Below are 22,195 nucleotides of genomic sequence, written 5' to 3'. Positions count from 1 at the left end.
AGATAAGCAGGAAACAGACTAAATCTTGCCTCAAGGAACTTATGTTTTAGAAACTAAAGGTTTGCTAAGATCCCCATTAGAGAGAAATAAACTTGGAAAGAAAGTCAACAAGGGAGGAGAAGTTACAAGGTGGCCTGGGTATAAAGGTAAAGGGCTGGCTTCCCCAAACTGGCCGTGTCCAGGAGCTCACCTATACTGCTCCTGCTCATAGAGGTCAGCCACGATCATCAGCAGGCGGCTGATGAAGGACTCATTGCTGTTATCCTTGTTTGCTTGTGCAGCCAAAAGACTACATCTCTTCTCTGTCTCTGCCAATTTCTTCTGCAGCTTGACATATTCTTGTCGGAGAAGCATCAAGTGCTTCTCCAACTTGGCCACCTCCTCTGCAAGGGAAACAAAGAGTCACATTTACCACAGCAGGTATAAAGCAGACAACATTCACTAATCTCTCATTCCACAGATAGGGTGGCTACCAAGATGACTAGTCACATGTTTCTACTTCTGATACTCCCAGAGGACCAAAAATGGTTCTGTTTCAGTGTGCCACTGGGTCACGAGGCCCAAAAGACCATCATGGTCCAGAGATTTCTCAGTTTCCCTTGAAGATCAATATTCAATACAACAATGAATAGACACATTTACCCTGCAAATCTTTTACAATGAAGCTAGGAGTCTCAAGGAAAGATAATCAAAATTGCCTGGGAGGATTTTTCTTTTTATCCTTACCAGAGGACATGCTCATTGATTTTAAAGAGAGGGGAAGGGAGAGAAAGATGGATTGATTGCCTTTCATAAGACCCCCAACCCCAACAGGAGACCAAACCCGCAACCTAGGCATGTATGCTGACCAGGAATCGAATCCATGATCCTTCAGTTTATGGGATGAGTCTCCAACCCACTGAGCCCCCTGGCCAGGGTGCCTAGGAGGCTTTTTCAAGCCACTAGTAGAAGTAACTAACTTTCACATGTCACACAATGTTCTAAAAGCTTTCTGGGAATTCTCTCATAAGCTTCATCACAACCACATGAGGTAGGTCATATTACTAGCCACATTTTACAGGTGAGGACACTGAGGTTAAATATTTGCATAAGGTCACAAAGCTGGTGAGAGGTGGAGCTGGGAGTAGCCCAGGTATTCTCACTCCAGGGCCTGTGATTTTCACCTACCACCCCATGCCATCCAACTCCTGCCTTCCCTCAGGAGAGGATCAGGGCAGTCAACAATGATTCAAATGGAAGCGAGTCATATTCCACAGGTGTGCCGGGGCAGATTAAAAAAGCTGAGAACCACTATATTTGATTCATTAAATCCACACAGGTCTACCAAGTGCCTACTAGGTATGTGTCAGACACTACACAATGGTAAGCAAAATCAGACATATCTTTCCTAAAAGCTTTTAGTTACTGGGGAAAGTAAACTTTTATATAATAAAAATTATAACAATCAAATGCAAAACTGTAACTCCAAAGAGTATTAGAAGGAAAGAACAAAACTGTAAGAACCTATAATAAAGAAATTTAACTTAGGACATCACAAAAGGCTTCCCCTATGGATGTAACAGTCAAGAAACTTCTCCTTCATCTCAGCTCTAGGGTCTTGGTAGGGAACCATGCAACCATGCAAATTGGTACTTTCATAAATCAGGATCTAACTATGGAACCACAGTGTTGCTATGGCTGTTCCCTGGGCCTCAACTAAGTCCCCTCACCCCTCCACTTCCCAGCACAGGTATTCCAAACCTTAACACCATCCTTAAGCCCATCTCCCACCCAGTCTGCCTTATTCTGAGCCAATGCCTTGAGAAAACTGAGCTGTGGCCAACAACTTCCACTGTACCAGTAACTACTTCTACCTACTCCATGCTTTCTTAGAGAAAGCATGTATCTCCCTCTGGTCCCAGTTTAATCCTTCCACCTATGCTCCAAACCCACCACCCTCCTCTGGTCCTCTGCTTTATCATCAACCACCCCTTCTCCAGCAACTTCAATCTCTTTCACCTTGTCCTCATCAGCACACGAACTTCTCCAAGTCTAAACAAAACCCTCCTTCCACACCACACCTGCCTTCCTTCTCTAGACACCACACACCATTTCCTCATCCACTGTTCCCCTGTCATCCCTCCTTCTGTCCCCACAGTGTTAAGGGAGTGCCCTTAAAACTTCTCTTACCAATGATCTTCTAATTGCCAAGCCCAAGAGAGACACTTGCCAGTGGTTCTCCTCCTGGGCCTCTACAACACTGCATGACAGTCTTACCCATCCTTTTCTTCTGTTCTTTCAGCAACCATGTGCCACACCCTCCCACGTGCCACACCCTCTTTCCCATTCTGGTTGCCTCTCACCTGCTTCCCTACATCCCACCCAACCCTTAACCACTGACATTCCCCAGGGTTCTACCCTTGGCCCTCTTATCAAATGTATGTTCTCTCAAGGCAGTTCCCCCAGTTCTCAGGGCTATGGTTGAGACCACAATCTAGGGGCCAATGATGCATAGATCCACCTCCAGTTCAGAGCTCTTACCCATCTGCCCAACGACATTTCTCCCTAGTGGCCCACAGACACCTCAGATTCACTATGCCCAAACAAACCTTCAAGCAAATTTGCTCTCCCCTTGTGTGGCCCCTATGTATACTAAGAAGTGACACCACCATTTAGCCTAGTTACCTGAAGATGAAATGCGGGAATAATCTTAGATGTCTCCCACCCACTTACATGACCCCATCCCTCCCTAACTCAAAAACTGACTTTCCCACTTAAACATCTCTGGGAATCCTTCCTGCCTTCTGTATCCCCGCCTCTACTATGACTTTAATTCAGACCTTCACTCCTATCTGTTCTCAATGTGCAAGGATTTACACCTGCATCTCAGAGTCTATCACAGGGCCTGACACAGAGGCTCTCACCAAGCATTTGGTCAATTCAGTGAAATAGGTGAAATCCAGTTTTATAAAAAAAATGATCCCTTTCCTCTCTTAAACTACATCCCTCTCCCACCTGCTGCCCAGTAACTAACTCTTTAAAAACATGGAAACAATGAAAAACTGGTTCAAAAACATAGGAATGGCTAAATAAACTAAGTGGTACATGAGTTTGAAGTTATTATGCAACTATTAATGTTTTCAAAGAAATATGTAATACTAAACATGTATAGTCAGAAAATATTAACAGAAAGACTGTGAAACTGTATTTTATAACCCCTTTTTATCATAAACATTCATATATTTATAATAAAATCCAGCCATTGTTAATATGAGAATGGTTTGTGTGACATCAATGTAACCTGGCAGCCAAGGAGAGCAGACTGGAATGTACATTCATGAACAACCACTACACTGTACTCGTCAGTGGGGGCGGTAGACACCATATAGTGACCGTGTGTATGGTGTGGCTATTGCATGCAAAGTAACTGAGTGAGCAATGAATCTGCGTCAAATTTTACTTTACGCTTGAACATTCCTCTGCCAAAACTACTCAGATGATTCAGAAGGCCACAGCTATGACCAACTGGTGACTGGCAGCTTCATCACAGCAACGCACCTGCTCATGCATCATTTCTCACGCAGAGTTTTTTGGTGAAACATCAAATCACCCAGGTAATTCAGTCCCCCTGTAGCCCAGATTTGGTGCCCTGCAACTTCTGGCTTTTCGCAAAACTAAAATCACCTTTGAAAGGAAAGAGATTTCAGACCATCTATGAGATTCAGGAAAATACTATGGGGCAGCTGATGACAACTGGGAGAACTATACCTATTTTGAAGGGGACTGAGGTGTCATTGTCCTATGTACAATGTTTCTTGTATCTTCTTCAATAAATGTCTCTACTTTTCATATTTTGTGGCTGGATACAATCTGGACAAGCCTCATATATGAGGAAAAAAGATAAATTCAATAAATACCCCAAAATATCAGCAGGTCTAAGTGAGAGGGGATAACGGGAGATTTTTCTTCTCTGTACAACATTATCTATAAGGAACTCAAAACAGGAGGGGCAAAAATAAAATTTATAGTCACAAAAATTTGGAGAATACATTGGGAAATTATGAGAACATTTGCCTTCAAGAGTAGAAAGTTGCTGGTTGCTTTATCTCATCCTTAAAATGAGATCGTAAAAGTTCTGTTTCAATCATCTTCTCAGGCAGTCCCTGTAAATTTATTTGGATATCAGTTATACACATATAATTCTAAAACCTGTGGCAACAGCCCTAAGTCTTGCACCCGAATTCCTGACATAAATTTCCAGCTGTAGCCTAGACACTCACAGAAGACACAAACTACAAAGATTATGATCAGAGATGAGGTGAGATAAAAGAAGGGCTTTAGGATAACTTAGGGCTCTTATTCATGAAATCGGAGGTGCCCTCCAGCCAGCCTCTTTTGTAGAGGGAAACACAGATCACAAGTGCACATGCCAGTGGTACTGTGATTGCCACATCAGTTCACAGTATAAGAAAAATGTTCCCATGGCTAAGATGTTATCCTGTGGGGAATATTGTCGCCTTGCATACAGTAATCAGTGTGCTCTGTAAGTGTCACCATGCTGTAGAGTTCTTACAAGAAAGAGAGTAAAACTACCATTCTGAGCAACAATGAAGAAAAAAGCTATGGCACAGTGCAGCAGTGAAGGGTGCAGTCACTGGAGCTACACTGACTAAGGTCAATGGCCCCACCACTTTCCAGTTGTAACATCACCTTAGGCAAGTGTGCTATAAACATCCAATGTGCTAATACATACAATGACCTTAGAAGAATATCTGCTCTCCAGAATGTGGCCAATAAATATGAGTGGTCATCATTCCAAAAAAGGAAACACAACACAGTCTTTAGGAGCACATACCCTGGAGCCTCACTTGACTGGATTGGAATCCCAGGTTGTCCATTTACCAGCTGTGTGACCTTGGCAAACTACTTACTTCTCTCTGGGCTTCGGTATTTTCATGTGGAAAATGGGAATAATAGCATCTCAGAGTGGTTGTCGAGGAAAAAAAATGAATTAAAGTAGGTTAAATCACCTAGAATGGTGTCTGGTTTAAAGATTTACTACTACCACCACTAATTTACAAAGTGGCTAGTTTCCAGCTGTGGTTTCTTCTTTCTCTCCCTCCAACTTTGTTTTTGAAAAATAAACCTAAAAATTTAAATAACAGACAAAAACTTTCACTTCACTAAAAGAGCTATGCTAAGTATCAGTAAAGAATGTCAGCAGCTTGTATTGTAATTGCCACGTTTCTTTCCTAAGTAATATCCATCTGCCCTTGACCAATGCAGTCTGCAGTCAGACGCTTTGATGCACTGACAGGTCATCAGTCTTGACTGAACCAAAGATGCTTGAGGGGGGAAAAATGCCTGCATTCACTATGAAGAGTCTAAAATAAAGAGACTGATATCAGCCCTGGCTGGCATAGCTCAGTGGATTGAGCGCGGGCTGGGAACCAAAGTGTCCCAGGTTCGATTCCCAGCCAGGGTACATTTCTGGGTTGCAGGCCATAACCCCCAGCAACCGCACATTGATGTCTCTCTCTCTCTCTCTCTCTGTTTCTCCCTCTCTCTCTCTCTCCCCACCTTCCTTCCCTCCCTAAAAATAAATAAATAAAATCTTAAAAAAAAAAAAGAGACTGATATCAACTGCAAAAATAATAGTAATAATAATAATAATAATCAGCAAGTCATAGGAGAGTCAGAAAAGAAACCCAGAATGATCCTTCTAGGCCAGGAGTTGGCAAACGTCTTCTGTGAAGGGCCAGATGGTAAATATTTTAGGTTCTTTGTGCCTCAGTCTCTGTAGCAACTATTCGACCCTGCCATTGTAATACAAAAACACAAATGAATTTGTATGACTGCTCCCCCAACACAAATTTTATTTATAAACACTGAAAACTGGATTTCACACAATTTTCACATGCCATAATATAGCTATCTTTTGATTTTTCATCAACCATGTAAAAAATTATATATATAAAATATATATATATAATATATATATATTATATATATATATCCCTGACCAGTGTGGCTCAGTTGGTTGGACCCTGCAAAGCAAAAAATTGCCAGTTGCCTCCTGGTCAAGGCACATGCCTGAGTTGCCAAGTTTGTCAGGTCCCCAGTCAGGGCTTGTAGGAGAAACAATCAACCATGTATCTCTCTCACATCAGTGTTTCTCTCCCTTTCTTTCCCCTCCCTTCCTCTCTAAAAAAAAAAATAAGTAAAATCTTAAAAATAAATTAAATACACACACATGCACACACACACAATTCTTGGCTCAAGGGTTGTAGAAAAAGTCTCAGGTCAGATTTAGCCAACAGGCCACAGTTTACCATATGTGATTTTTTAAGAATTAGTAAGCTAGAATGAAGATAAGAGCCAAATGAAAAGAGAAGAAAATAGTTAATCTGTCCCAAATGCCTAGAATTCTATGCTGAATTCACATAAATGAAGTGTTATGTAGGCAGGCATACACTGATGTAGCCTATATGAAAATATAGGTTGTGCAAATACTACACCTGTCATTTTATGTACAGGACATGAGCATCTGTGGATTTTGGTACCCACAGGGGTCCTGGAATGAATCCCCTGTGGATACTGGGGGCTGACTGCAAATGGAGAGTTATACTACACTCATGGATTGGAAGTCTCAATATTGTTAAAATGTCAACTCTCTCCAAATTGATCTGCAATTCAACACCAATAAAAATTTCAGATTTTTCTTGGCAGAACTTACTTAACAAGATGATTCTAAAATTTATAGGAAAATGCAAAGCACCTTGAATAGCCAAAACAATTTTGGGGAAAAAAATAAGAAATGTGTAGTACTTTACATGACTTCATTTCAATACCTATTATAAAGCTCCAGTAATTGGGACAATACCATATTGGCATCAAGACAGCTAACTTTAAAAAAAAAAAAGACAGACATTCAGAGCAATAGAATAAAATCCAGAAATAGACCTATACATATATAGTCAAGTAGTTTGATGACAGAGCCAAAGCACCTGAATGACAAAAAAAAAATAATGAGATTGGAACAATGGAGTACCCACGTGTAAAAGTGAACCTGCCCTGGCTGGGTGGCTCCATAAGTTGGAGCATCATCCCCGAACACCAAATGGTTGCAGGGTCAATCCCTGGTGGGGGCACATACCTAGGTTATGGGTTCAATCCTCGGATAGGGTACATACAGGAGGAAACCTAGTGTTTCTCACATTGATGTTTCTCTCTCTCCCTCTCTAAAATCAATAAACATATCCTCAGGTGAGGATTAAAAAAAGAAAGAAAAGAAAAAATGAACCACAACTCTTATACCACATGATATACTTATATACAAAAGTTAACTCAAAATACATCACAGATCTAAATGCTTTGGACCAGTGTAGGGAACCGCTTCTTGAGACATGGAAATGTGGCCCAGCACCCATGTGGAAAACCAGTGGGGGGGTGAGTCAGCACACAGGACCACACCCATGAAGAAGTTCTCCCGTGGGAAACCAGGCCTGCATTATACCTAGGCTGCTTTGTGACTCGCTCTTGCTAAAACTCTCTCACCCTGAGTTCAGGCAGCGAGCACTTGCTGCATTATCTTTAAAGTAACTTCCTGAAGTCTGTGCTAATTCTGCCAAGGACGGAAGTGTAACCAGATATGTTACTCTTATTGTTCCCTTGCATTTGCAACATTTTTCAATGGACTGAATTTACAAGTTTGGGTCCTAGCAGCCCCTGGATGCCCCCTTGTCTTAACCCTTATTTGTGCTAAATTTTATATATATATATATATATATACACACACACACATACATATATATACCTGTATATACATATATATACATACACACACACACATATATATAGTTATTTTCTTAAGATCGCATTTGGAAACAGCAAATAGTAGGTTTCACAGGCTTAACAACTGCAACTGAATTAAAAAACAAAAAGGGGGGAGATATTGGGAACTGCCCTGCCTGGTTGCAGGAGCTGTAACCCCCCTCCCCCCCCACAAGGCTAAGGCTGAGTGAGCGACCTTCAGACCATAAGCCACTAAAGAGACAAAGTCAATCTCCCTGGCAGGGGCGCCACCTGTGCTCCTTTTACTTCACCCTGCCTGGCACCCAATGCTTGATCGGTTAGCCAATGACGGGTAAGATTCCCCAAGGGAAGAATGACCTAAGACAGGCACAATCACAGGGAGGCCTCAGGGAAGGACTTGGGGGGCTACAGCAAAAGGGGGTGATGGACCCTCACCCGTTGGCTTTGACATAACCTGATTCCTCATTCTGTCTGCAAGAAGTCTCCTAATCTCTTGGCTGCCTTACTTCCCCTACTTGACTTAAGCCTGAAACAATGACAGACGGCAGTGTAGCCCTATGCTGGAAAGGGTGGGTTCCCTGGGCAATCAGGCCTAAGAAAGAATAGGTAAAATCCTGTGAAACCTGCTTTGCTAAAAATGCTCTCAATTAAATGATAAAGGTCCGAGCAGGAAATGAGTTTGTTTCCCAAAGTTTTGTTGCCCTTTAGCTAACAGACCCTGACTCAGAATAGGCCCTCAGAGTTCTTTGTATGCTATCTATTGTTTGATCCTGACTGCCTGACAATGATTAATGAACTTTACCTGTATTCCGTGCAAAACGAACCCAATAAAAGCCCACTGAGGAAAGGCTCTTGGCCCTTCTCCTTTGAGAGAGCGGCCACCTTTCCTCCCCAAACAGATCATGTCTTAGTAGGCTTATTCTCACCCCACCCCCAGGGGGCCCTGCGGGCAGAGCCTTATGACACCCCAGACCAGGGGTGTTGAACTCATTTTCACCAGGGGTCACATCAGCCTCGAGGTTCCCTTCAAAGGGCTGAATGTAATTTCAACTCCTTAACAGTTAAGGAGTAGTTACATTTACACAGTCCTAAAATTATTTTGGTCCTTTGAAGGCAACTGTGAGGCTGATGCGGTCTCTGGTGAAAATGAGTTTGACACCCCTGTTCTAGACTAAACCATAGAAAAAATATTAGTGGCCTCGGATGAGGCGAAACTATATAAACTGGGCAAAAAGAATGAGTTAGAGATGAAAACTGGTAAGCTGGAAATTATCAAATTTAAAAAATTGTTCTTCAAAACACAGTGACCAGGCCAGCCACAGACAAGGAGAAAATATGTGCAAAACATACAACCAAAAAGGACTTTTACCCATACTACATTAAGAATTCTTAATGATAACCCAATCAAAAACAGAAAAAATGGGAACACTTCACCAAAGAAAATAAATGCATGGCAAATAAGCATATAAAAACATGCATAGCATTAGCTATTAAGGAAATGCTAATTAAAACCACAATGAGATACCACTTACACACATACCCACTAGAATGGCTAAAATTAAAAAGTGTTAGCAAATATGTAGAGAACTAGAACTCTCCTACATTGCTAGTGAGAATGCAAAATGGCACAGCCACTTTGGAAAACAGTGTGACAGTTTCCCATAAGGTAAACATATACTTGCCTATGACCCACCCAACAACTCCACTACCAGGTATTTACCAAACAGAAATGAAGACATGTCCACAAAAACTGGAAACTCAAATGTCCTATTGGCAAATGGACTGAAGTTGTAGTAGATACATACACTACATCATGTGCCACTTAAATACATTTCAGTAAATGATAGACCATATATACAATGGTGGTCCATTGTACATATAAACATGAAGTTTGTAGTGTTGAAAAGAAAAGGCTGGAACCAACTATGAGGTTGAATTTACTGCTAACTCTGATTGGTTTAAATAGATGAGATGGCTGCTCTTGCATTTTGGATGCTCTAAGCATCCAACATGCCATCCAGACTGAGGAAGACCTGGAAACTTTGGGGCCACGTGAGCTACAGTCACAGCCGCATAAGTGAGTGCATGAAGCACCAGGACAGAAGCTGGGCAGAAGCTAGGGAATGTTCGCACATCACAGGATCAACTTCGACAAGTATCACCCAGGCGACTTTGGGAAAGTTGGTGTGAGACATCCCACTTAAAGGAGAACCAGAGCTTCTGCCCAACTGCCAACCTCAATAGACCATGGACCTGGGTCAGTGAACAGACACAGGTAAATGCCGACAAAAACAAATCTGGAGCCGTTACTGATGTGGTGCAATCGCTGATGCGGTGCGATAAGGCTACTACAGAGCTCTGGGGAAGGGAATACTCCCAAAGCAGCCTGTCATTGTAAAGGCCCAATTCTTCAGCAGAAAAACCGAGGAGAAGATTTAGGGTGTTGGTGGGGGCCTGTGTCCCGGTAACTTGAAGCCACAAGGAGAGAAGTTCATTAAATACTCTTAGGTGCTCTTGAAAAAAAAAATTGATGAGGAGGCTAAGCATGTTTCACCTGCTCTGTGCCCACCTATGGCTAGGGCCAGGAGTTGGCAAGAGAGGGAGGAGTGGCAGGGGAGGAGGGGAGCCTGAGAGCCTGCCCCCTGCCCATCCCTACGTACATACACTTACACAGCCCACAGGCCTGTGCGCACACACACACACATTTGTGCACACACTTCCTTTTCCTTCAGGTGCAGTTTTTCTCTTCCCCTTCCCCTCTGCACGCCCCCCAACCTCCCCCTCTCCCTTTTATTCTCTCTCCTCTCAAGCTTTATCTCTGTGGGTCTCTTTCCTTCTCCCTTCTCTTCATTTCTGCTCAGTTCTTCCACCCCCCCCCCCAGGAGGGGGTGCTCTTCCTCCAATGGCACCTCCCCCTGCATCCCTAATGCTTGCTCCTGCACATATACACACTTTACAGGGGGGACCCCCCAAAAACTAGAATTTATTTATAAAAAATTGTGTGTTTATTCTTACATGTTTAAGCTTCAGTCACCCTCAAAGTACTCTCTACTTGATGCAATACACCTATCGAGGTGTTTTTTTCTACCGCTAAAAACAGTTTTTGAACTTTTCAATTTTAATGCCTTCTGGTGCTTCTGAAGTTTTTTGTTTTACCTCTTCTATACTGGCAAAATGTTTTCCTTTGAGGACTTTTTTTCATTCGGGGAAACAAAAAAAAGCTGCTCAAGGCAAGACTGGGTAAACAGGGAGGGTGGGGCGAGGGGGTCATGCCATTTTTGGTTTTTTGGTCAAAAACTGCTAAACACTCAGCACAGTGTAGACAGATACACTTGTAAATCACCCATCATAAAATGAGCAAACATTTTGAAAGAGTCTTCATAAAAAATTCACTGAATCCTCTCACAGCCTCTCACAAAAATGCCAGCTGGTACACTGATACAGATGGGTTCCTAGAACACTCACCTACAGGGGAAGCCTGTACTACAAGGGGCCCACCCTCCAGAAGATAAATTCTGGGATTTTGGGGGTCCCCTTTGTATCTTTTATTACATTTTTACATTACCTTTTCTATGTTTAGATATGATTAAATATACAAATACTTACCACTGTGTTAAAGTACAATTGCCTACATTATTCAGTACAGCAACATGTTGTACAGGTTTGCAGCCTAAAAGCAATAGGATAGACTATATAGCCTAGTTGTGTAGTAGGATAAAGCTTCTAGGGTTGTGTAAGTGCACTCTTATGATATTCATACAATGACAAAGTCAACTAATAATGCATTTCTCAGAACACAGCCTCAATAAGCAGTACATGACTGTAACGGAATACTACTCAGTCATAAAGAGAGACTACGTGCAACATACTACATAAAAATCAATACGCTAAGTGAAAGAAGCCAGACACAAAAGATTCCATTCTGTATAATCCCATATGAAACTGCAGAGAAGGCAAACTATGACAACAGAAAGCAGATCAGTGGTTTCCAGAGGCCAGGGAATGGAATTGACTGCAAAGAAGTTTAAGGAAACTTTTTAACATCATAGAAATATTCCATATCATGATTGTGGTGGTGGTTACACTACTATAAATATTTGTCAACTGACGAGTTAAAATAGGAGAATTATGTTGTCAATTATGCCTCCATAGCTAACAACATACTCCCTCTGGGATGCACCTTGACATCTTTCTCTTTCTGAAGACCACCACACCAACAACTCCTTGAAGCCTTAGCATCGTTCAGTTGCCCTTCTCACCTTTCCCCTTTTCCATTCGATTCCACATATATTAAGATGAATCATCCTAAAACACAGCTGAACTAACCAAACAGTTTCAAGTGGTTCCCCACTCTCTATAAAAGTACCAGTTTGCTACTGTGCCATTCAGGTTCTTCTAAGAACTTTTTTTAAAAAATCCTTACCTAAGGATATATTTATTGATTTTAGAGAGGAAGAGAGAAAGAAAGAAACATCAATGAGAAAAACATTGATCAGATGCCTCCCAAGTGTGACCAAACCGGGGATTGAACCCTCAACCTAGGTATGTGCTCTGACCGAGGATTGAACCCACAACCTTTTGGTGTATGGGACAATGCTCCAACTGACTAAGCTACCTGGCCAGGGCTCTAAGAGTTTTCTTGATAATGGGAAGTGTCTTAATTACCTTTGTGTTTTATCAGCAGTACTTTGAACTGTGTTGCATGGCCTTTGAGCATACAGAAACTGCACACAAATAGAAGAATTTTAGAAATACATCAAATTACATGATATTACCTACTGTGATAGGCTGAAAAATGCCTCTCCATTATATCCATAATCCCTGAAACCTTGAATGTTACCTCATATGGCAAAAAATTAAAATGGGGGCAGGATATCTATCTGCAGGTATGATTATTAAGGATTTTGAGATGGGAAGTTATGCTGGATTATATGGATAAACCCTAAATACATGTATCCTTCTAAGAGGGAGAAGAGGGAAAACTGACACTGACAAAAAAGCTGTACAAAGACAGAACAGAGAGCTTTAAAGATGCTGACCTCGAAGTCTGGAGTGATATGGCCACAAGCCAAGGAATACCGACAGCCAGAAGAAGCCAGAAGAAGCAGGAAAGATTCTCTGTAGAGGCAGAGTACAGCTCTAGGGATAGCTTGATTTCAGCCCAGTAACAATGATTTTGGACTTCTGGGCTACAGAATCATGAGAAAATACTTTTCTGTTTTGTGTTTTAAACCACCGAGTTTGTGGAAAATTGTTACTGTAGCCACAGGAAATTACTGTTTCTACCCTTACAAACAAAAATACTGTGTATAATAAAATATTTTAAAGCCCTACCACCATCCTGCTGGATTAACGTCAACAACAAGGTTTTATAGAGTAAACAAAATACAGTTTCTTGTAATATTTTACAATAAATAGAAAGGAATTACACCCTGGCTGGTGTAGTTCAGTGAACTGAGTGCTGGTCTGTGAACCAAAAAGTCACTGGTTCAATTCCCAGCCAGGGCACATGCCTGGGTTGCGGACCAGGTCCCCAGTTGGGGATGTGCAAGAGGCAACCGATCAATGTATCTCTCGCACATTGATGCTTCTCCCTCCTTTCTCCCTCCCTTCCCCTCTCTTTAAAAAAATAAAGTCTTTAACAAATCATACCTAAAGAAAAACAGTAAAAGGAACCAACACTTTTAATATCTCTTGTAGTAGCTAATTCTTCATTATCTCAAGTTCTAACCAACATATTCAAGGTAGCACAGTACTAAACAAATAGAATTCACTTAGGTTAAGTGGATGGCTTAACATTACACAATTAACAGGGGTCTGACTTAAGATTCAAAACCTTAAGCCAAAGCCCATGTTCATCCTATTGTACTATGCTGCCTAATACCTGCTCCAATGTCAGAACATCAAATACTTCTACTCCCCTCTAGCTACAATTCTAATGCACACTGTATTAAGTCTTCTTAGATTAACAAAACCATTATTCTTTCTCTAGATTTCTGTAGTTCTTACATTCTAGCCTCGATTTTTGCAATGAATTAGTGTTGTTTAAGGGTATAATTATTTAATGACTAAATGACTTTATTCCTACTCTGACCTAACTATGTCCATTAGATAAAAGAAAAATGAATGTAAAAGCTGTGATAGAATCCTATTTTGAGAACTACAAGAATAATTTTTGTTTCAGGCATATATTAGGGTCTTCCACATAACAGTATTTCCTTAGAGTATCACCTTCCTAGAATACAGTATCTTCCTTGTTGGCATCAGAATAGATAAGCTCTTCATTGGTGAAGAATTACCACCACCACTACTTTTCTCAACTTATCATAATGCAGATGGAATTTTTCTTTCACTGGGGTTCCTGAATATACATGAACTAAGAGGGCTAAATATAAAAAAATTGTTTAATGGAGAATAGGAAATAAGTAAATATATTTACTATTGAGAGCTCAAATTCACATACCTAATGAAAAACAGGGGAGAGGAAAAGAAAAGACAGCAATACCATCTGGAAAAGAGTGCAAAGATACAGTCAGGATCACAGATAATGCCTGGCAGTCAGTCTACACAGAGTCTGGATATTATTAAAAGTAAGACAGTGCCAAGAGATATTTCACATTTTGACTTTGCATCACATAAAAATCTAGCAATTCATAACTTGAATGCTCTGACAAAATCCAAAAGCCATTATTTAAACAAACAAACAAAAAACCCTTTTGAGTTTCTGGTCAAGATGCTAGCTAGCATAGATAAATGTGGTACACAGAACCTCCCACAACCACATCAAAATTACAAAACTACAGAACCACCATCATTCAGAACCACCTGAAATCTAGATGAATGGAAGTCCTACAACTAAGGATATAAAGAAGAAGCCACACATGGACTGGAAAGAGGGCAGAGACACAGAATGGGCTGGTCCCACACCCACGCATGGCAATAAAAAATTGGCAGGGACAGCTGGGCTGCAGAGGTCCCCCGTGAGGAGCAAGGAGTTCCAGCACCACACCAGGCCCCCAGCTAAGGGTTTCAGTACCAGGAAGAGAAGTCCCCTTAACTTCTGGCTGTAATAACCAGCAGGGATTGTGGTTCAGTGAGACAGGGGGCTTCTAGAGTCCTCCGCAGTTCCTCTTAAATGGTCCACATATGGACTTACTCAGACTCACTATCTGAGTTCCAGCATTGGGTCAGCAGTATGAAAGGCACCAGGGACATAGAGCGAAAAACTGAATTGTCAAACTGAATTGTCTGGCATCAAGGAAAGAGTAGCAGAGGTAGCATTCTCCCAGACAGAAGTGCTGGCAGAGGCCATTGTTCCCTTTCTCAGCCCTTCCCTGAATTGGAAGCTGGGCATCATATTTGAGTTTCCATCAACCTGGCTAAGGCCGTTAGCCCTGCCTTGGTGATTCCCTGAGACCCCTCCCCACCCAAACTGTTGACTCACCCAAGCTGTTTCCAGTAGCTTTCCCATATGAACAGCCTGGTTCATGCTTCAGACTTTCCTAAAACCTCTCAAACAAGCAGCATTTGGCCTCAGCATGCCCTGTATCTCTTCCTAAGTGGCCCCAGGCCCAATATTAGCAGCAGCAGGCCTTGGTTTACAGCTTGGCTCTCCTGGACACCTTCAACACAGCACAAGTAGCAGCCACCAGCAGACAGCATTATAACTCATACTAGGAGGCCCTGGGAAGAACAGAGGAGGCAGCTGACCTGGGCCTGCACCTCCAAGGAGGCCTCAGAGCCAGCTTCAGATCACACCGAAGCACCACCCAACCACCTCCATCAGCAACATACTCAAGAGGCAGACTCAGCAGGCACCGCAGCCCTGCTAAGTTCTGTTCTGTGGGGTGAGCCCCTGCACAGCTGATCCTCTACAGTGGTCCCAGCTAGTCCTCGCAGCCTTTTGACCTGGACATAAATCCCTCCCAGTGACATGCCAACAGCAATCAAAGCTCAACTACTACAGGAGGGTGTACAAAGCCCACACTGGATAGGAGGTGGGGTGCACCTGGAATGGCCAGCTCGGGTGAATGAGGAGGCTGTGCCACTGGACCCTATGGGACACCTACTACATTAGGGCACTCTACCAAGCCTGGGAGATGCAGCAGCTCTATCTAATACACTGAAACGAACACACGGAAACAGCCAAAATGAGGAGACAAAGAAACAGGGCCCAAGTAAAAGAACAAGAAAAAGAACTACCATATTTTGCCATGTATAATGTGCTCCCATATATAATGCATAGCCAGGTTTTTGGCCCAAACTTTCAAGAAAAAACCCTTCATTTTAATTTTTTAATTCAATTTTTTATTTATATATAAAACCAATGACCACATATCAAGGTATTATTTTGCATACAGATATCATTATTACTTTCTTTTTTTTTTTAATATTTTTATTTATTTATTTTTAGGGAGAGAAGGGAGGGGGGGGGGCATCAATGTGCGGTTGCTGGGGGTTATGGCCTGCAACCCAGGAATGTACCCTGGCTGGGAATCGAACCTGAGACACTTTGGTTCCCAGCCTGTGCTCAATCCACTGAGCTACGCCAGCCAGGGCTTCATTATTACTTTCTAGAGTTACACTTTTAACATATAAGCATAAATAAAAGAATTAATAACATTATACAGAATTAGTACTCTATTCATGTATAATGCACATCCTTATTTTTCCCTCAAAAATTTGGGCAAAAAGTATACATTATACACAGCAAAATATAGTAAATGAAATGGAGGCAAGCAAACTAACAGAGTTCAAAATAATGGTTATAAGGATGCTCAAGGAACTTAGTGAGAACCTCAACAGCATTAAAAAAAAAACCTGGAAACCATAAAAAAAGAACTAGTCAGAAATGAAGGATACACTAACTGAAATGAAGAATAATATACAGGTAATCAACAGTAGAGAAGATGTAGTTGACAATCAAATCAGTGATTTGGAATATGAGGAAGCATAAAAACACCCAAGCAGAACAGCAAAAAGAAAAAAGGATCCAGTCCTGGCCAGGTGGCTCAGTTGGTTGGAGAATTATCTGTGCACCAAAAGGTTGCAGGTTTGATCACTGTTCAGGGGACATAGAGTTGGCCACTGATAGATGTTACTCTCTCTCTCCCCTCCTCCCTAAAATCAATAAATATGTCCTTGAGTGAGGATTTCTTTCTTTTTTTTTCCTAAGGATCCAAAAAAAAAAAAAAAAAGAGAGTGTAAGGAGCCTCTGGAACAACTTCAAGTATACCCACATTCACATCATGGGAATGCCAGAAGGAAAAGAAAGAAAGCAAAAAATTAGAAACCTATTCAAGAAAATAATGACAGCCCTGGCTGATGTGGCTCTATGGGTTGAATGCCCATCTGCAAAGGAAAAGTTTGCTGGCTCGATTCCCAGTTAGGGCACTTGCCTGGATTGCCAGCCAGGTTCCCCACTGGGGGCGTATGAGAGACAACAGATCAATGTTTCACTTGCACATTAATGTTTCTCTCCCTCTCTTTCTCCCTTCCTTCCCCTCTCAAAAAATATAAATAAAATCTTTAAAAAAAATAAAAAAAAATCAGGACATAAAAATTCCCTACCTTAGTGAAGGAAATAGACCTATGAGTCCAGGAAGCACAGAGCGTCCCAAACAAGATGAACTCAAAGAAGCCCACACCAAAACACATCATAATTAAAATGCCAAGGGGTAATGACAAAGAGAAAACCATAAAAACAGCAAGAGAAAAGCAGTTAGTTACCTACAAGGGAATTCCCATAAGACTCTCAACTGATTTTTCAACAGAAATTTTGCAGGCCAGAAGAGGCTGGCAAGAAATATTCAAAGTGATGAAAAGGAAGGACCTACAACCAAGATTACTCTACCCAGCAAAGCTATCATTTAGAATTGGAGGACAGATAAAGAGCTTCCCAGACAACAAAAAGCTAAAGGAATTCATCACAACCAAACTAGTATTACATGAAATGTTAAAAGGTCTTAAAGATGTTTTAAGAAGGAAAAAAAAAAACAAGATCATATGATAAAAATAGCAACAAATACATATCTATCAACAATTGATTCTAAAAATAAAAACAGGCTCAGAACAGAAACAGATTCATAGCTACAGAAAACATTTTGAGGGTTGGGAGGGTGTTGGGGGAATGGGTGAAAAAGTGAAGGGACTAAGTAATACAAATTGGTTGTTACAGAATAGTCACGAGGATGTAAAGTACAGCACAGGGAATATAGTTGATAATATTCCAATAACTATACATGGTGTCAGATGGGTGCAAGACATCTCAGGATGATCACTTAGTAAGTTATACAATGTGTAACCACTGGAGTGTACACCTAAAACTAATATAATATTATGTTGAATGTAAGTGAAAAATAAAAAATGATTTTAATAAATTTTAAAAAAGAAAATGTCCTAAATTAATATAGATAGGAAGGAAGGAAGGAAGGAAGGAAGGAAGGAAGGAAGGAAGGGAAAGGAAAGGAAAGGAAGGGAGGAAGGAAGGAGAAAGCAAGCAAGCCTGCCCTGGCCAGGTGGCTCAACTGATTGGAGCATCGTCCCATACATCAAAAGGTTGAGGGTTCAATGCCCAGTCAGTGCACATATTGGAGTTGCAGGTTCGATCCCCAACTGGGGCATGTGTGGAAGGCAACTGATTGAGTTTCTCTCTGTGTCTCTTTCTCCTTTCCTCTCTCTCTAAAATCAATTTTTTAAAAATCCTCAGGTGAGGATTAAAGAATAATAAAATTTTTTTTCAAAAACCCTTTTATCCCAGTTACAGATAAAACTTACTACACAGGACTACTTAGGTAGTAAAGATGATATAGATACAGATATAAAATTCAGTGTTGACTGAGTTTGAAAAAAATTGTTTTATGGGACATGTTAATTTTTGTTGAAGCTGAGTGATGCATAAACCTGAGTTTTTATGAGCTCATGAGGTGATTCTAATATGCAGTGTTCTTCAGGTTGAGAACCACCAGCCTGAACTAATGGAATGACAGCACAGAGAAAAGAACAAGTGTGAGAGCTTTAAAGGACCCACAGGCCTTGGTGACTTAATGAAGAGTTAGAGGGAGTCAGGGATGACTTCTAGGTTACTGACTTGAGAGCACAGCTAGACGGTGGTGCCACCAATCATCAGTGTGAAAGAGAAAACTCAGTAAAATATAAAACACAACGTGCACGCTTTTTTGGAGAAACTTTGCCTTCCCCACTCTGTTCCACAAGTTCCATTAAGGCTGTCTTGCTCACTTTGTCATCCCTGGCATAGTAGTTTGTACCTCATATAAATGAAATACATCTTTCATGAATGTCATTCAACTCTGTTAAGTCTTGTCTGCAAGTCAGTAGTACAACTTAGACATTTTTTCAAAACCTCACTCTATATAGCACTGACCACAGGGCTGACTTTATAGAAGATACTCAACAAATATAAGCTAACCAGATAATTTTTACCCAAAGACCAGTCAGACTGGAAATATTTCCAACAGCCTGCTAAGACACAACCACATAAAGCTATTATCAGGCATGCTAAGTATGGCCAAAATTGAGGTCAGGATACTTGTTCTCAAGTCTGATCCTCCTTGTACTGTTAACAGTCCAGCCATATCTGAGTCAGACAGACCTAGAACCCTTGAGTCGTACTAGATATCTCTCTCATCAACATGCAAACAGGTTTTAAAAGTCTTCTTTTTGACCTTCAATAGTCTCTCTCACATCAATCCTCACCAGCCCCAGTGCCCCTTACCAAAGGACCCATCGTCAGTTGTTACCACCTTCTCGCCAGCCTCCCTTCCTCCCAAATTCATCCTCCACATTGTAGCCATTTCAGCACGCCTCCGACAGTTCTTGTCATGTCACTACCTTGGCTGGCACCTTTCAGCAGCCTCAGGCCATGGCTCACAGAGTAAAATCCAAACGCTTAACCAATTCCTTCATAATCAGCCCTTAACATACTTTTCCAGCCTCATCTCCTTCCACTAAGAGCAGCAAGCTCTTCCCCCTAACATCTCTTCCCATGTCCAAAAGAGGCCTATTTCCCAAAGCCCAGTTCAAACACTTGCAGTAAAAGGCCTTCCCTGACCACCCAAAACATACACCCCACCACTTCCCTCAAACAATCTCTTCCCATTTTGAATTTTCAAAGTAATCCTAAGCATCTTTCACTGTCCACAATACTATAGTTTCTTTTTTTAAAGATTTTATTTTTTATTTATTTTTAGACAGAGGGAAAGGGAGGGAGAAAGAGAGGGAGAGAAACATCAATGTGTGGTTGCCTCTCATGTGCCCCCAACCAGGGACCTGGCCCACAACCCAGGCATGTGCCCTGACTGGGAATCGAACCAGCATCCCTTTGGTTCACAGGCCAGCACTCAGTCCACTGAGCCACACCAGCCAGGGCACAATACAATAGTTTCTTACGTGCTCTCCCCTCCTAGACTGCCTAGTTGCCTGTGAATAGGCTCTAGGTCTGGCTATTACTTGATAACTTCCCCCTACTTCTCCCTCCATCAGCACTCCATGCTCATCCCATCCTCCACCCAAGAGTGCCTTACTAGGTAGAATTCAATAAAAACCTAGTTCCTTGGCCTACTCAAGATTCAACAAAAGATACTGAGGACATAACAATTTCTCATTTTGTTGGGCATGACTGTAAGTCATGATAATATCACAACTCCAGCAACTCATCTTGCCAGTGACTGAACCCTGTGCATCTCGGCATCATCCTATAGCTCTACACTGGCACATCAACAGTCAGTGCAGTGAATGGATAAAGTTTCTTTAGGAAAAAAATCCTCAAGAAGGCTAACAGCTACTGCATGTGACAGAAATGGAAGGGAAGGTAGAGAAAAGAAAGGAGTGGCACAGAAAGGGACAGTGCCTGAAAGGCCTCTAGACAGTATCCAATGGCCTGGGAAATTTGTTGAATGAATACAATAATAAATTAAGAGATAAATTTCAAAACTGGAAAGAATAAAGTTTTTTTTCCCTATTCTATTTGCCTATATGGATTAAGCACTTTTTGGAACAGTGCTGTCCAACAGCATTTTCTGGAATGGTGCATTCATCTGTGCTGTTTGCTACTATGGGGAGCCACAAGGTTACTGAACACTTAAATGGAGCTAGTGACTAAGAACTAGATTTTTTGTTTTATTTATTTTTAATTAAATTTGTGACCAGTGGCTATTGTGTTAGCCAGTGAATATCCACAATATGGGAAGTCTTCACTAACCTTATTTGAATTGTTGTCAAAAATGTTTTCTTAACCAAATTAGATGAAGGTAATAAAAGTCCATGATCAATTTTCTGTTTAATAAATGATTTATGTTTTTCCAATTTCACTTTAATTCCTCAGAGAAAGGAAAGGGGGGTGTAGTTTAAGAAAGGAGGAGGAAGACGGCATCCATGGTCAAAATGTCTAAAAGCTGTACAAAAAGCTTCTCCGAGTGCTACTTCTCTTGATCCTCATAGTTATCTTTGAGATAGAAATTACCCCCCTTTAAAGTAAAAAACCCAAGACTGAGAACAACTAATTGGCTTGCCTCTGATCATAGTTTAGTAAAACTAGGATTCAAATCCACGTCCAACTGTACAGACTGAGCCCTTAAGCATTGCACTTGAACTGCTAAAACTAAAATAGGCTGGATGGAAAGTAGGTTAGGTAGCTCCCAGCCGACTATGTTATTCAGAGCACATTAAAAGCGGAACCAGCCAGCTTACTTGATAAGACACTAAGGATGTATCCAGGCAACATTTCCTGATGTCTGATAAATGATGCTCAACACATTCACTTGCTCCATCAACAAGCAGGATCCTAAGTTGGGAGATACAGCAGTGAACAAAACAGAAAAGTCTCTGCGCTCATTGGGGTTTATATTCCAGAAAGGGATTTTTTTTTAATTAAGAAAGATTTCTAAAGGGACTGATCAAACATCTGAATAAAAGTTAGCTATGTGGAGAAATGGAAGAAGACTGTTCCAGGTCAAAGGGAACCGTAAGGACAAAGAAGCAGAGGTAGAAGCATGTTGGAATGTACAAAGAACAGCAAAGCAGATGCTGTAGTGAGAGCACCATGAATGAGAAGTCAGAAATAAGGCAACAGTGTTAACCAGGGACCAGACCCCATTGGGACTTGAAGGCCATTGTAAGGTTTCGGAATATATTTTAAGGTCATGGAGAGCCATGGAGTGGGGAGGGGAGGGGAGATGGGTGTATTGAGAAGAGTGGGGGAGACAGGATCTGATTTATGTTTCAAAGAGAATAGGCTGTAGGGATGCAAAATTAAGGAGAAAAAGTAAAAGCAGAAAGACCATGTAAGAGGAACTTTTTGAGTGATGAAGAAAGTTTGGATTATAGGACAGCTACAAAGATGTAGAGTGGAACTGGAAACTTTAAAGTCAGACTTTAGCTAATT

General features: G+C 41.3%; 1 protein-coding gene across 1 annotated transcript in view; it reads right to left on the bottom strand.

Annotated features, from left to right (window-relative positions):
- The window catches only part of LOC118496636 (rabankyrin-5-like), a 70,839-nt gene that overhangs the window by 46,347 nt on the left and 2,297 nt on the right, over positions 1-22,195 (bottom strand). The window contains 1 exon segment of the mRNA XM_036033241.1: positions 191-383. Within this exon segment, the coding sequence (XP_035889134.1) occupies positions 191-383 (193 nt within the window).

Source organism: Phyllostomus discolor, chromosome 8 (assembly GCF_004126475.2).
Source record: "Phyllostomus discolor isolate MPI-MPIP mPhyDis1 chromosome 8, mPhyDis1.pri.v3, whole genome shotgun sequence".
In the NCBI taxonomy this organism is placed as follows: Eukaryota; Metazoa; Chordata; class Mammalia; order Chiroptera; family Phyllostomidae; genus Phyllostomus; species Phyllostomus discolor.
This window is presented reverse-complemented; position numbering and strand designations above follow the sequence as displayed.